This window comes from Schistocerca cancellata, chromosome 2 (assembly GCF_023864275.1).
Source record: "Schistocerca cancellata isolate TAMUIC-IGC-003103 chromosome 2, iqSchCanc2.1, whole genome shotgun sequence".
Lineage (NCBI taxonomy): Eukaryota > Metazoa > Arthropoda > Insecta > Orthoptera > Acrididae > Schistocerca > Schistocerca cancellata.
Window position 1 is genome coordinate 99,946,890 of NC_064627.1, and position 13,523 is coordinate 99,960,412.

A 13,523-nucleotide genomic window follows, 5' to 3' on the forward strand; every position below is an offset into this window, starting at 1 on the left:
TAACTCATTGCAAAACTGATTGTGTGAGTTTGCAATAACATAAATGAAGAAGTTTCATATTTATTTTCATGATATGGGATTCTCTTTTCACTAGATGTCGGTGTATGATAAAACATTATCGTACTGCACTGAAGAAAAAAAAAGAAAGAAAAGGAATCTATACCTACAGCTGTATCGCCACAGAGAAGAAAATTTCGTGTATTAACTATATGGCCAATGCTATAATGTCACAAACCTGCTTTTGGCATCTCGAACCTTCTAGGAGATACAGTAGACGTTGTGAATATCCCATTCTCATTGTATCATTAGCGCACACAAGTGCACTACATAAAATCATTTTTATTGACTTTAGAGGTGCATGCAAATCTCCTCCCTACTTTAAAGAAAAATTTAAGGTGTTAGCTAAATTTCATACACAGCAACGTATAATCTAATGTCCACCAAGCACACAGTCTTAGATACCTCTATTTTTCACCGAAAACATTTAGAATTTTGCGCATTGTGTTGGTTAAAAGCGAAATATAACAATAACTAGGATCAATAACGAAATGGATACTTCAGCATTACTCTGACATGTAAAGGTACATGTAACGAAAATATATTTTTTATCGTGTAGTTTCTGTAAAATCGTTTGAGGCCTCATGCCTCGATTTTGTCAGAGCAACGTGTCGTCGGCCGGTGACGTCGACTCTCGCAAATAATTTCTCGAACCTTCCAGTTTGCACGCAGGCACTGTCACTGGTAAGTCCCAGTAGATAAAAAGGGAATATTGTTGGCGGAGGCTCAAGCCGCCTGTCGCTGGCTTCCGTTCAGCAGATAAGCTCTTTTCTTCGTGTGCACACCCTGAGCGAACAAGCTTCCGATATGCGTGTTCTGTAATGAGACGGGGACGTCCAACATGTTGACACCTAATCGTGGTGTTATCGTCCTTCAATCACACTCCATAAATGTGCTCAACAACACTGGGTAACAGTCGACAGCTTCGATCCATGTGCTGGGCCATAATCATCAGCCCTTTATCACCCTGATATAACGATAAACGTGATTCGTCGAGTTAGATGACACGTCTCCATTGATCCACCATCCAGTCTCGATGGCCCTGCCCATTGCAGTCGTAACTGACGATATCCTTGGCTCAAAGAAAACATGCAGATATCGTCTGCTACGGAACCCCACGTTCTATAATATGTGCTGAGCGATGTGCTCCGAAATATTTGTGCCTCCTGTATCCACGATCTTAGATAAGGAGTGGATGTCCAACATCTTGACGCCTACTAGTGACTTCATCTTCCTTCACAGCGTTGCTCCTCTCGATCACGGGGTCCCGGGTTCGATTCCCGCCCGGGATGGGAATTGTCTCCGCCCGTGGACTCGGTGTTTGTGTTGTCCTCATCATTTCATCATCATTAATGAAAGCGGCGAGATTGGACTGTGTAAAGATTGGAACCGCGCAGTTGAGCGCCCCGCAAACCAATCATCATCATCTTCCTTCAGATACTTTCCATAGATGCTCACAACAAAAGCACGCCAACAGCCGATCACCTCCAGTCCTTCCGACATGTTCGTTCCCAGGCGCTGAGCCGTTACAATCTCGCCTGTGTCAAAGTCGCTGATGTCAGTGCATATCCCCACTTACGGACTGTATTGCCGCTAGAATGATTTCCGATACGTCTCTGGTTCACTTCTATATTTCTCTTACACCATCACTTGCCTGCGGTGCTAACAGTCAGGTTTCAATCTCGTGGTAGCTAGTGTTCGTATTGTTTAGGCTTATCAGTGCATTGTACAATTCTTCTTGGGAAACTACACATTGTATCCCATTTCGTTAGGACTGTGTAACTGCTCTTTTAATTGAGAACGAATAATGTCAGGCTTATTCCCATATAGGGGAGAGGTGATCGACAATATCGGTAATAATTAATAGCACTGAAAAAGTTTTTAATTAAACTATCGATATATAATCTCACATTAGAATAACGTCCTCAGGGAAATCAAAGAGAGTTCAATCTGGATACTTTCGTTTCTGATTTCTGCTACGTAAACCATGCGCGGGTATTGTTAGTTCTCTTCTTTTCTGCGCTCTGAGTAAGTCTAGGTAGCTGCGGCGTGCGATGTTGCTGGTATTTCCGTGTGATATTCCACGGAAGGGATTAGGGTACTTCTGTTAAACTGCAAGAAAAGTGACTATAGTTAATTTGTACGGGACAGACTTGTGTTGAAGCTCATACTGAGGTCCACACAGATCTTTGCGGTAAGGTCAAGGACTAAGAATATCCGAGGAATTGTGTGCGCGAGAGAAAGTGGTGCTCTGTATAAAACACTACTACATAGTGGGACATAATTGGATCTGTGGGCTATATGAAGGGACGCTAAATTGAATATAAGAACGGAATTGGACACATAGCTTTGTGAAGGTAAAAGCGTACGAAGTTTGAATAACTATATCGAAGTATAGTAATGGACCACAGTCCTTGCTATAACATCTTTGAGTGACGAACGATAAAAATCACGGACATTTTAGTTGCCGTAATTGCTGAGAGTAATTGTAGGGTCAACTCTCCTTTTCTCAATATACAAAACGCATTCATTCATGATCATTTAATTTTTATCAAATGTTGTTAATAAAAAAATTAAAGTGATTTCCACAGTAGCGTACGTATTAGTCAACGATAATCAAAGGCAAGCTGCAAACTGTATCTCTCGATGACGGAAGGTTAGATTATGAAACATTACGAAGTGTAAATTTTTACTTAAAAGCTATTTAACATTTCATTTCCATTCGGACAGAAACAGTGCGGATAAGTAGTAACGTCGGAAATAGGAAGCTTAAATAATAACTAACATCAAAGACGATATTAATTATCTTGTCTTCGGTAACGCAGCAACTGCGCAAAAAGTGAACATTAATTATTATTATGAAAACCCGAAGTTTAGTCGCCGTTACAGTGAAGACGTTTGTGGCTGCTCCATCTGATGTTTAGATATAATTAAAATTCGGGCATATACAGTAGATAACAACATCAATATCTAACGTTAGAGAAGTCGACGACAGCAGATCGGCGAAGGGCGGCTACAAGTGCTTGTGTGAAATTCCAAAATGTAATATTATTTCGTGGCGAGCTGTGGCGTCAATTTCCTTGAACTTTCAACAACAGCCGTGTAGGACGTCAAAGAATATAGCAATATGTATCGACTCTTCTCGGAAAATGACTGTGGAGCAGAGAGGTAACAAGTATTTTAAGTGCTCTAATCGTCTGCAGACGAGAATTCATCGAATTCGACCCAAAAATCGAGAGGCAGTTTCCAGGTCGCTACTCCATGACAACATCCCAGCCCCCACACCGAAGACTGTGAGTGAATTTTTGGCCAGTAAGTCGATAGCAGTCCTGCATCATCACAGTCCTGGATCGCCGTATTGGTCAGTTTTGACCCCAGATGACTCCTGGTTGATCCCGAGTTGAAGTTGGCAATTAAAGGACACAATTGCGACGCAACTCAGGACATTCAAGAAAATTTTACTGCGGTACTAAATGCTATTCCGATAAAGGACTACAATGTCTGTTTGAAAACGCTTTTAAAATGATTGTAGCTGTGTGCTGATTCAGGGGGAGACTGTTTCGAATAAATACAGTGATTTTGCGAACATAATCCATGATTTTTATTTTTAATAGCCATAGTCCTAACGAAATTGGGACACTATGTAAGTAACGTATGTTTGATTTGTCAATTATAAACATTAAAATAGGTTGCAGTATTTGCAAGCAATAAAAATAAATTAATTAGATGTATGCAGTTTCAGAAATGTAGGTAATGTACGCAATAATTGTTTTTATCTGTACAAAACTGATACCTCTTTAGGCCCCACGTTAATTAGTGGTTGCTATAATTCAGTGTTTTAAGACCTTACTCTGAAGTGTTTGAACCGAAACAGTTGACAATAATATAATCATTCTATTAATATCACTCCCACGATCATTCCCTTCGCCGTTAGGTGTTACTTCGTGTGAAGCAGACCCACTACTCTGAAATATTAGTGCCTTTGATTACTAGACAGTCTGTGGCCAATGAGCTTCACGCCGCATCCATCAGCCAGCCAGCAGTGTTTCAGCAGTGGCTCTGCATCTCGATCCCCAGTCCTTGCGGTCCCGACCAGAGCCTTGGGCCATTTTGCAGCAGACACTTCTCTGTCTCAGATGCGGCTTAGCAGAAGCGTGTTCAGCAGAAAGGCTTGACGTTCTGCGAAACTCGTTCCGGGTTTGACTGGCCAACCAGATTCTTCTTCCCCCAATGGAATTATTTGATAGCAAGTACTGATTTTAGATTGCCAGTATGTAACCACTTTACGTGCCACTGTCATTACCTCCCTTTTCGGTTCCAGTCGCGTATGGTTCGCGGGAAGAACTACTGTCTGAAAGACTCCGTGCGCGCTCGAATCTCTCCAATTTTACATTCGTGATCTCCTCGGGAGGTATAAGTAGGGGGAAGCAATATATTCGATACCTCATCCAGAAACGCACCCTCTCGAAACCTGGCGAGCAAGCTACAACGCGATGCAGAGCGCCTCTCTTACAGAGTCTGCCACTTGAGTTTGCTAAACGTCCCCGTAACGCTATCACGGTTACCAAATAACCCTCTGACGAAACGCTCCGCTCTTCTTTGGATCTTCTCTATCTCCTCCGTCAACCCGATATGGTACGGATCCCGCACTGATGAGCAATACTCAAATATAGATCGAACGAGTGTTTTGTAAGCCACCTCCTTTGTTGATGGACTACATTTTCTAAGGACTCTCCCAATGAATCTCAACCTGGTACCCGCCTTACCAACAATTAATTTTATATGATCATTCCACTTCAAATCGTTCCGCACGCATACTCCCAGATGTTTTACAGAAGTAACTGATACCAGTGTTTGTTCCGTTATCATATAATCATACAATAAAGGATCCTTCTTTCTATGTACTCGCAATACATTTGTCTATGTTGAGGGTCAGTTGCCACTCCCTGCACCAAGTGCCTATCCGCTGCAGATCTTCCTGCATTTCGCTACAATTTTCTAATGCTGCAACTTCTCTGTATACTACAGCATCATCCGCGAAAAGCCGCATGGAACTTCCGACACTATCTACTAGGTCATTTATATATATTGTGAAAAGCAGTGGTCCCATAACACTCCCCTGTGGCACGCAAAGGTTACTTTAACGTCTGTAGACGTCTCTCCATTGATAACAACATGCTGTGTTCTGTTTGCTAAAAACTCTTCAATCCAGCCACACAGCTGGTCTGATATTCCGTAAGCTCTTACTTTGTTTATCAGGCGACAGTGCGGAACTGTATCGAACGCCTTCCGGAAGTCAAGGAAAATAGCATCTACCTGGGAGACTTGTAGTCCTAGAAGGACTTTTAGTCCTTAGATTGGGTACGCTACTGCGGGTTGTCTCCATGACCTGTAGACAAAAGCAGAGGTCCAACTACATAGGCGCTCAGGATGGCTAGCTTGCTGCGTCAGCTACTGTCGAGATGTGCCCCTCCTGCCTTTTGGTACGCCCACGTATCGTGGACACACCAGAACCAACTCCAGTGGCACTCGACTATTAGCTACAACAACAGAAGAGAATATGGTCAAAGGCTCACTTCACACCGTTGAAGCTGTGGTCGCTGCCCTTGGAGTCGTCCGATCCCCAGCAGAACTGCAAGTTGTGCAGAAAGTAGCGAGAGTATAGGGGACCTCCCTCCAGGTACAGGTAGTCGGCGTCCAACAGCTGCACCGTCACTGTGGACAAGAGGCAGGGTGTAGGCAGGTCCGTGTGGAGTGCTGGGTTTAACGAATGAAAATGAGTTTGTAAATTAAGACCTACTTGAAACTTGCTGGCAGATTAAAAATGTGTGCCGGACCGAGACTCGAACTCGGGACCTTTGCCTTTCGCGGCCAAGTGCTCTTCCAACTGAGCTACCCAAGCACGACTCACGGCCCGTCCTCACAGCTTTACTTCCGCCAGTACCTCGTCTCCTACCTTCCAAACTTCACAGAAACTCTCCTGCGAACCTTGCAGAACTAGCACTCCTAGAAGAAAGGATCTTGAGGAGACATGGCTTAGCCACAGCCTGGGGGATGTTTCTAGAATGAAATTTTCACTCTGCAGCGGAGTGTGCGCTGATAGTTCGGAAGGTAGGAGTCGACGTACTGGCGGAATTAAAGTTGTGAGGACGGGGCGTGAGTCGTGCTTGGGTAGCTCAGTTGGAAGAGCACTTGCCCACGAAAGGCAAAGGTCCCGAGTTCGAGTCTCGCTCCGGCATACAGTTTTAATCTGCCAGGAAGTTTCATATCAGCGCACACTCCGCTGTAGAGTGAAATTTTCATTCTAAGAACTACTTGCGACCATCAACGAAATATTATATTTAAAAGCATATAAATCTTGCCAAATTTCACTAACATCACAGTAACGCTGTATTTTTAGTTTCTGCGGTGTGTTATTCGCAAAGGAAAAGTAAATTTGGTTATGTGACTGCACAGTTACTATTCAATTGAAAGTGGTGCTCTTTGTTACCTGGAAGTCGGAGCGTGAGAAGTAATCATGAACAGAAGTTACGATTACTTATTAATGCCAGTGGATTTAGTCAAGGAGAAACCAGTTTCACAGCGGAAAAAGCCACAGAGAACAGCAAGAATGTATTCATCTCGAGGAGTCATGATTATTTCTTAATGCCAGTGGATTTATTTAAGGATGAAGCACTGTCAGTCACGATGGATAAGGCCACAGAGAATACCAGGAATATAGTAAAGTTGTCAAGTGACTGGTGTGCAAATTATATAAGAAAGCAAATGATGTGGGTGGCAAGCAGCTTCTAGTACAAGAAACGAAATTTTTACTGTAAATATTAAACTGACAACGTGAATTTCTCACGAGGCAGCAATTTATGCAGTATTGTGAAAAATAACAAGAGTATTTCGAATGGAATGAGGAGCAAACGATATAACGAAATGCACACATCGTAATTATAGCAAAGCTTGTTTTACGACTGGTGCTATCGCTGTAAAAACTTCATTTTTACTGAACAATAAAGCCCCTGACTGTCACTTAATACAGACACAAATTTACAGTATCATTCTCGCAATATGCATTGTCCAATGTTCAACGTCTGGGGAAAATTCCCCACTCTATTCACCTGTGTAGTTGTCGTTGCTGAGGTTGAAGTGGAACGGAATGCTGCGGTCTTGGTAGAAGGGCCCGTTGACGTGGGACAGGTCTTCCGTAATGGCGTTTTTGGACTCGACGTCTATGGGGCTCTGCTTGTTGTCGTTACACGATGACGAGCACCTTCCCCACTCTTTTTCTTCTGTGGACACAGACATAAATAGCTGAAGACAATGCAGGTTCGAGAAAACACTCCCCGTGTTACGATCATCTTGTCCTGTGACTCCACAAGAGGGGGAGCTTCTTATATACGTGTATGTTCAAAACTGAAAGTCAGTTGGTTAAATTGGTTTCTTAGATCATACATTATCAATTAATCAGTGCTAATATTCACTTAAGAATTATACAGGTAATGTGTTGAACCCTGGAACATTTTTTAACTTGTACGCAGCCCTATTATATAACTTCAGTATATTTTCTTGTTCCATTTTTAAAACAAAGCATTCACATTTTGTACTTAACACTCCTTTTGTGAAATTACAAAAATTACTTCGGAAAGTTAAGTTTTTCCATTTGTGAATAAATGTTGCAAGGCACAAGACAATCATATAGGCTACCTAGGAACAAATATTTTACTGAAATTTAAAAGTGTTGCAATTCAGTAAATCTTGTCAATACTGTACTGAATAGTCTAACTGTTGAATTATTATTCTGCTACGCACGTGTAAACTCTAAATGGAATCAAATTAGGTGCAAGTGTTATCGAAACCTAGTGACAGATTAAACAGTTTTTGATATAGAAGCTACTAGAAAATAACACAAATTTCCGATTTCGGAACGCGTAAAGTTCTTACCACATTGAAGAAACTCAGTTCAGTTGCAAATTGCACATGCTCCATGACAGAACACCTCCTACCGTTACAAGACACGAAATATAGCTTAACCATCCCCAAGTCATATAACGAGACTCAAAAGTAAGGATGATTCACAGAGATATGAAAATTTTTTAATATTTTATGCTAGAAGTAAAACTAAAGAAAAAAGTTCATGTAAACATAGGTCCACAAATATTTAGTTACGGACGTATGGCTAATAAAAGATTTTGCCTGAAATTTAACAACTTCGCTAATATGAAGCCATCGCAAAACTGTAAAAGGTTAAAGTAAAGCACGATTTCTATTTGTTTTGTTGTTATTGATCTGGTGAATCTAATAAAACAGGTCCTAGTTGTGTATCTGCAGTAGTTTTCCAGAACATCCAGAGAAGCAAAGGTTATTGTACAAGTAAATTTGTTTACTTTCCATTAAGAATGTAGAAACGAGACGTCATTGTTGGCAACTGTCAGTGACTTTTTTCAGTCGCTCCAGTCATCAGTAAATAAAATATATTTGTATAACCGCCGATTAGTATTTAACAAGTTTCACATCTCCAAGCCAAGGGCACGATCTCCCACATGTAAATGGTGCACTTTTTGTTTATGTTATAGTACTTCAGTGTACGCCATACCTTAGATCGTGAAATGCGTAATCATCGAGAGATTCGTCGTGTACTGGTACCCAGGCTAAGTTGAACAGCATCCACAATATCCTCATTATCGTCTTCACGTATCGAGCGCTCGTACTGATTATGAACACTAGGGAGAGAACCTGTCTCGCGTAACATTTGAAATACTGCGCTAATGGTTCGCGCATTCGGACTCCAAGTTGGATAACGTACGCGATATTCGTTAACTGCAGCCGTAGCTTTACCATCACATTTGCCATAAATAAACACCATATCGTCGTATTCCTCTGCCGTAAATTTGAAAGGCATCCATATTTCATAAATAATCTACAAACTGCAACAGTTACTATGTAGTTCCACTTGAATATACTGCTGTTACAGAAAACTAACTCGTTTCAAGGTTAGGAAACGACGGAAACAACACAGTAATGGTTGCCAACAGTGACATAAGCGTTCCTAAATTCTTAATAGAAAGTAAACAAATTTACTTGTATAATAATCTTCGCTTCTCTGGATGTTCCGGAAAACTACTGCAGATACACATCTGGGACCTGTTTTATTAGATTCACAGACCACTAACAACAAAATAAATGGAAATCGTGCTTTACTTTAACCAAGTAGAACTTTGCGATGGCTTCATATTAGCAAAGTTGCTAAATTTCAGGCAAAATCTTTTTTAGCAGTAACTCCGTAACTAAACATTTGCAGACCTAAGTTTATATGAACTTTTTCTTCAGTTTTACTTGTAGAATAACATATTAAAATATTTGCATATCTTCGTGAACCACCCTGTGTATAGCAGTTAACTCACCATAAATTTCTGCATCTGAAGAATTAACCGTACCTCCCAAATAGGTGTAACACACGACCCAGCACATAAATGTGTTGAAGGCAAAATATCTACAAATGCTGTTCAGAATATTACCTCATATCTCACAACAACAAAAACTGTAGAAAATACCAGAAACTTCTTATCGCGGTCTCAAGTGCGTATTCTTTCATGTGCTGTAACCGGTCAATGGGTTTGAAAGATCGACTAGGAAACGTCATGAATTCCTAGGTACACTAACCTCGATGTACGACACTCCCCACTTCAGGTAAACGTGATTTCTTCCTGACACATTTCCTCTGTTATAAAATATTGGTGCAGTTTGTGACACGACATAGCCAATAGGGTAGGGTACTAAAAAATAACGTGTCACAGGTCTCGGACAGGTCACTAAAAAAGGTCGTTGTTTTGAGACATCAGCAAAACAACCCGTAAATCGTAAAAATATGACCTATATTAAGATTTGGAATCTACATTAAGATTTGACGTTGTTCAGCTGTTATTCATCCATTCTGTGTACAAAGGAAACGAGTAATTCTTCTTTAATTAGACACGTGTCTGTTACGCGGAGTTATTATTTTCAAGTGTTAATGGAAATGGAGACTATAATCTGTTTTGTGACAGCAAATGTATAAATTGAAAAATTTGTAGTTATTTCACTCAGATGGAAATATATAGTAAAAGTGTGAAGTAAATCATTACAGTTACGTAGTTAGTCAAAATATAACTTTAAAAAGCCTAGCGCACATCTCCTGTTCCTATTTCTACTGCAGTGCAGCTTGATTATCTGTATTTAGTTTCACATCATTATTAGTAAAATGCTAAACTTGTTTTAGTTTCAAGTCGCCTATCTAACGGTTTACAGAGACAAAAAAAGTTGATGTTCAGTATTTCATATCGTAATTTACTTACTACACAGTAACAAATCAAAGCTCACATGGGTCACTGTAATTGGCAAATAAGTGAAAGATAGCGTAATAGATAACAGAATTCCTTTTAGAGGGGCAACACAAAATGCAGGGTTTCACGACAGAAAAAGATCTGCAAAAGGAGAAAAGTAGACCTATGAATAAAAGGAACGATACTCCTGAAGGATGAAGGAAAACTGGGAGCAACGACAATTAAACACCAAGATGCAAAACAAAACTTGATTTATCGTACCCTCCAAAATGGTTAGTCGAATAAATAAATAAATATTAACTGAATTAAAAAATTTAAAATGCTGTCGTAATTCATTAAGTTATAAACGTATGCTTAAGAATTAACACAGTGAGTACTAAAGTTAGAAAGTGTGTATGTATCTTGAGACATTGCAACTCAAGGCGCACAAATCATCCACACTATGTTTACCCTTATTCGAGAATAAGCGCATTTAGCGAATTCAACAAACATCACACATCATTTCACAGCTTTTGTCGCTGACACGCACCACGAAAAAAAAGAGGAAAAAAAAGTTTATCTGTTACAACATTTTGGCTATTCATGCAGTAAATCTTCACCATCAGGCATGACGTATAAGCTTCTTTTTAGTAAGTAAGGTTCTAGTATCACTCCTTAAAACATTATTACGAAAGGTGTTTTGGAATATTTCCATTTCGAATTACGTCTACGTTGTCCTGACGTATATACAACATCTAATGTGAATGCATCTGGTTCTTGTTATATTCCACGTGAAGTTCTAAAATATCGATTTCTCGTCGATTTTGTGCTGTTTTATACCGCGTGGGGTAATATTTTGGTACAATATTGTAGAGACTTATATTTTGACAGTTCACACCATAGATGTTTTTTAGTTTTCTCCAACACTAATTCTTATCGCAACACTTTTGCAAACATTATCCACATGTACCACTGAATTTATCTGCTAAACACCACTTCACGACTGGAAAAATGAAGCACCGAGAACGGGAAGAGGAAACGAAATGAAACTTCGCGAATTTACAAGGTATGGGATGTTATTTCAGTGATTACATTATCGAGTCGGACTTCTGTACAACCTTACAATATGAACCACATTTGCCAGTATGACACTGCACCGCAATGTCGCTTGGATACATGCTCTGATTTGTTTGGGAAGGGTGTCACGAATATGTTGTATCTTTTCCTGCGGCAAGCAGGCTCACAGCTGTTGTAACTCGTCCTTGATGGCCTGAGTTATTGGTACTGGGACTGAGTTGGCTCCCGATTTAGTGCCACACGTGTTCTAACATAGACAGATCTTGCTGGCCACCGGAGTACCTCAGCCTCACACAGACGCTTCAGAGAGATATACGTCACATGTAGACAAGCATTGCCTTATTGAAAAATGGTATCATGATACTGTCGCATGAGAAGTAACACATAAGAACACAGGCGTCTGTGATGTCCTCAGAGTCGTACCCGATTGCTCACCACCGTACAAAGCCATAAGTAACACCGCTGTGCCTCTTCAAATTCAAATGGCTGTAAGCACTACAGGAATTAACATCTGAGGTCATCAGTCCACTAGACTTAGAACTACTTAAATCTAACTAACCTAAGGACATCACACACATCCATGCCCGAGTCAGGATTCGAACCTGCGACCGTAGCAGCAGTGCGATTCCAGACTAAAGCGCCTACAATCGCTCGGTCAGAGGCCGGCACTCTGTGTCTCTCCAAACCAGTGGAAGAATGGGACATGTCCCAACATCACCGGCACAATGGCCGACGACAGTCATCCAGGATAGTGCAGAACCGCGATTCGTTGCGAAAGACAATGCGGCGCCATTCTCATACACATGAGACGTTGCTAGTCTGCAACGAATGCTCCACGATAACACAGTATGTTTCTAGGAATACATTACTTGTTCCCAAATCACAGGCGCAGATTGTGAAGGGATCAGGATGTGCTTGTTGAATAATACGGTGACCCTTACTTGTCATGCTCAGACATGGTCGACTGGTACTGTAACCACGAGTATGCCTTCCTGACAGTCCCATGCAGCCGAGCACTGGGCCGCTGTCACGTTTGGGTGCCCCTTATTGTACGTGTCCACCAATGATTCAAATGCAGACAAAAAATGTGACCCCATAGAAACTCTGTCAGGTGTTATTTTCAGCCATAATGGCTATGTTTGTGAATCGTGACTGTGTGGAGTAATTATTTATTTCAAGCCTTTCACACTATTTTCGTAACACATAACTGATGCAAATCTATCTGCATCCTGTAAAGGCTGTGATGTACATAGTCAACCATAAACAAGAAAACCAGCAGAAGACATCACCGATTTCGATTTCTAGCCATACACTGCCCTCCTCCTTCCCCCAAAACGCCACACCAGCAGCTACGGTAAAAAACTATGAACAAAATGTTCTAGATTAATCTAGTTTAAGACTGTTTATTTTTAAGTAACGTTTCTCTGTGTATGTATGCATGTATGTATAAACACCTGAAGATGAACAGAACATGTTGCATTATGTTAAATTAAGCATAAAATAAAAACTGACTGGTAGCAGAAACTTGAAATAAATAATTCTGTCAGGTGTGGTTAACCCTGTCTCACGTGACTGTACAGCAGCTCTGTGGCCTTCACAGTAATCACTCAACCTCTAACACTGTTTCACACCCCTTGTGTTCTCTACTACGCCTGCTGTCAACATTAATGCATGCTGATGGCTGTTCTGTCAGAGAGAATTGAAATTGTTGTTGTGCTGACGTAAACTGTCGCCAGTGCAGCGGTCAGCAAATAGGTTGCAAGAAGATCGATAATAGGCGCTGAATCAAGTGCGAATATCAGGAGAAAGGCCAAAGACAGACTTGCAAGCAATGCGCCGCCAACGACCTCTGACTGCCAGGACTTAGATCACCGCCGCACACTGGAGGGCCAAATCAGTCACAGACAGTCAGCCCAGTGGCAGAGAGGCAGTCCCAGTCAACGCAGTTAGTAGCTCAGTTACTATTCTAGTGGCATCTGTCAGTTCACTTCACTGGCTATGTGAGTGTAGTGTTTATAGCAGGACTAGTACTTCACCAACAGTGATGCTAATGTGGACTATTATGGAATAACTTGTACCACAACACATGGACTAGCTTAA

The 13,523-nt window shown here is 41.0% G+C and overlaps 1 protein-coding gene across 1 annotated transcript in view; it reads right to left on the bottom strand.

Annotated features, from left to right (window-relative positions):
* LOC126161361 (carbonic anhydrase 6-like) overlaps positions 1–13,523 on the bottom strand; it is a 72,649-nt gene that overhangs the window by 23,669 nt on the left and 35,457 nt on the right. Inside the window, exons 4-5 of the mRNA XM_049917130.1 lie at positions 7,167–7,337; positions 5,634–5,772 (exon numbers count right to left, since the gene is read on the bottom strand). Coding sequence (XP_049773087.1) covers positions 5,634–5,772; positions 7,167–7,337 — 310 coding nt within the window. The remainder of the gene's footprint in view (positions 1–5,633; positions 5,773–7,166; positions 7,338–13,523) is intronic.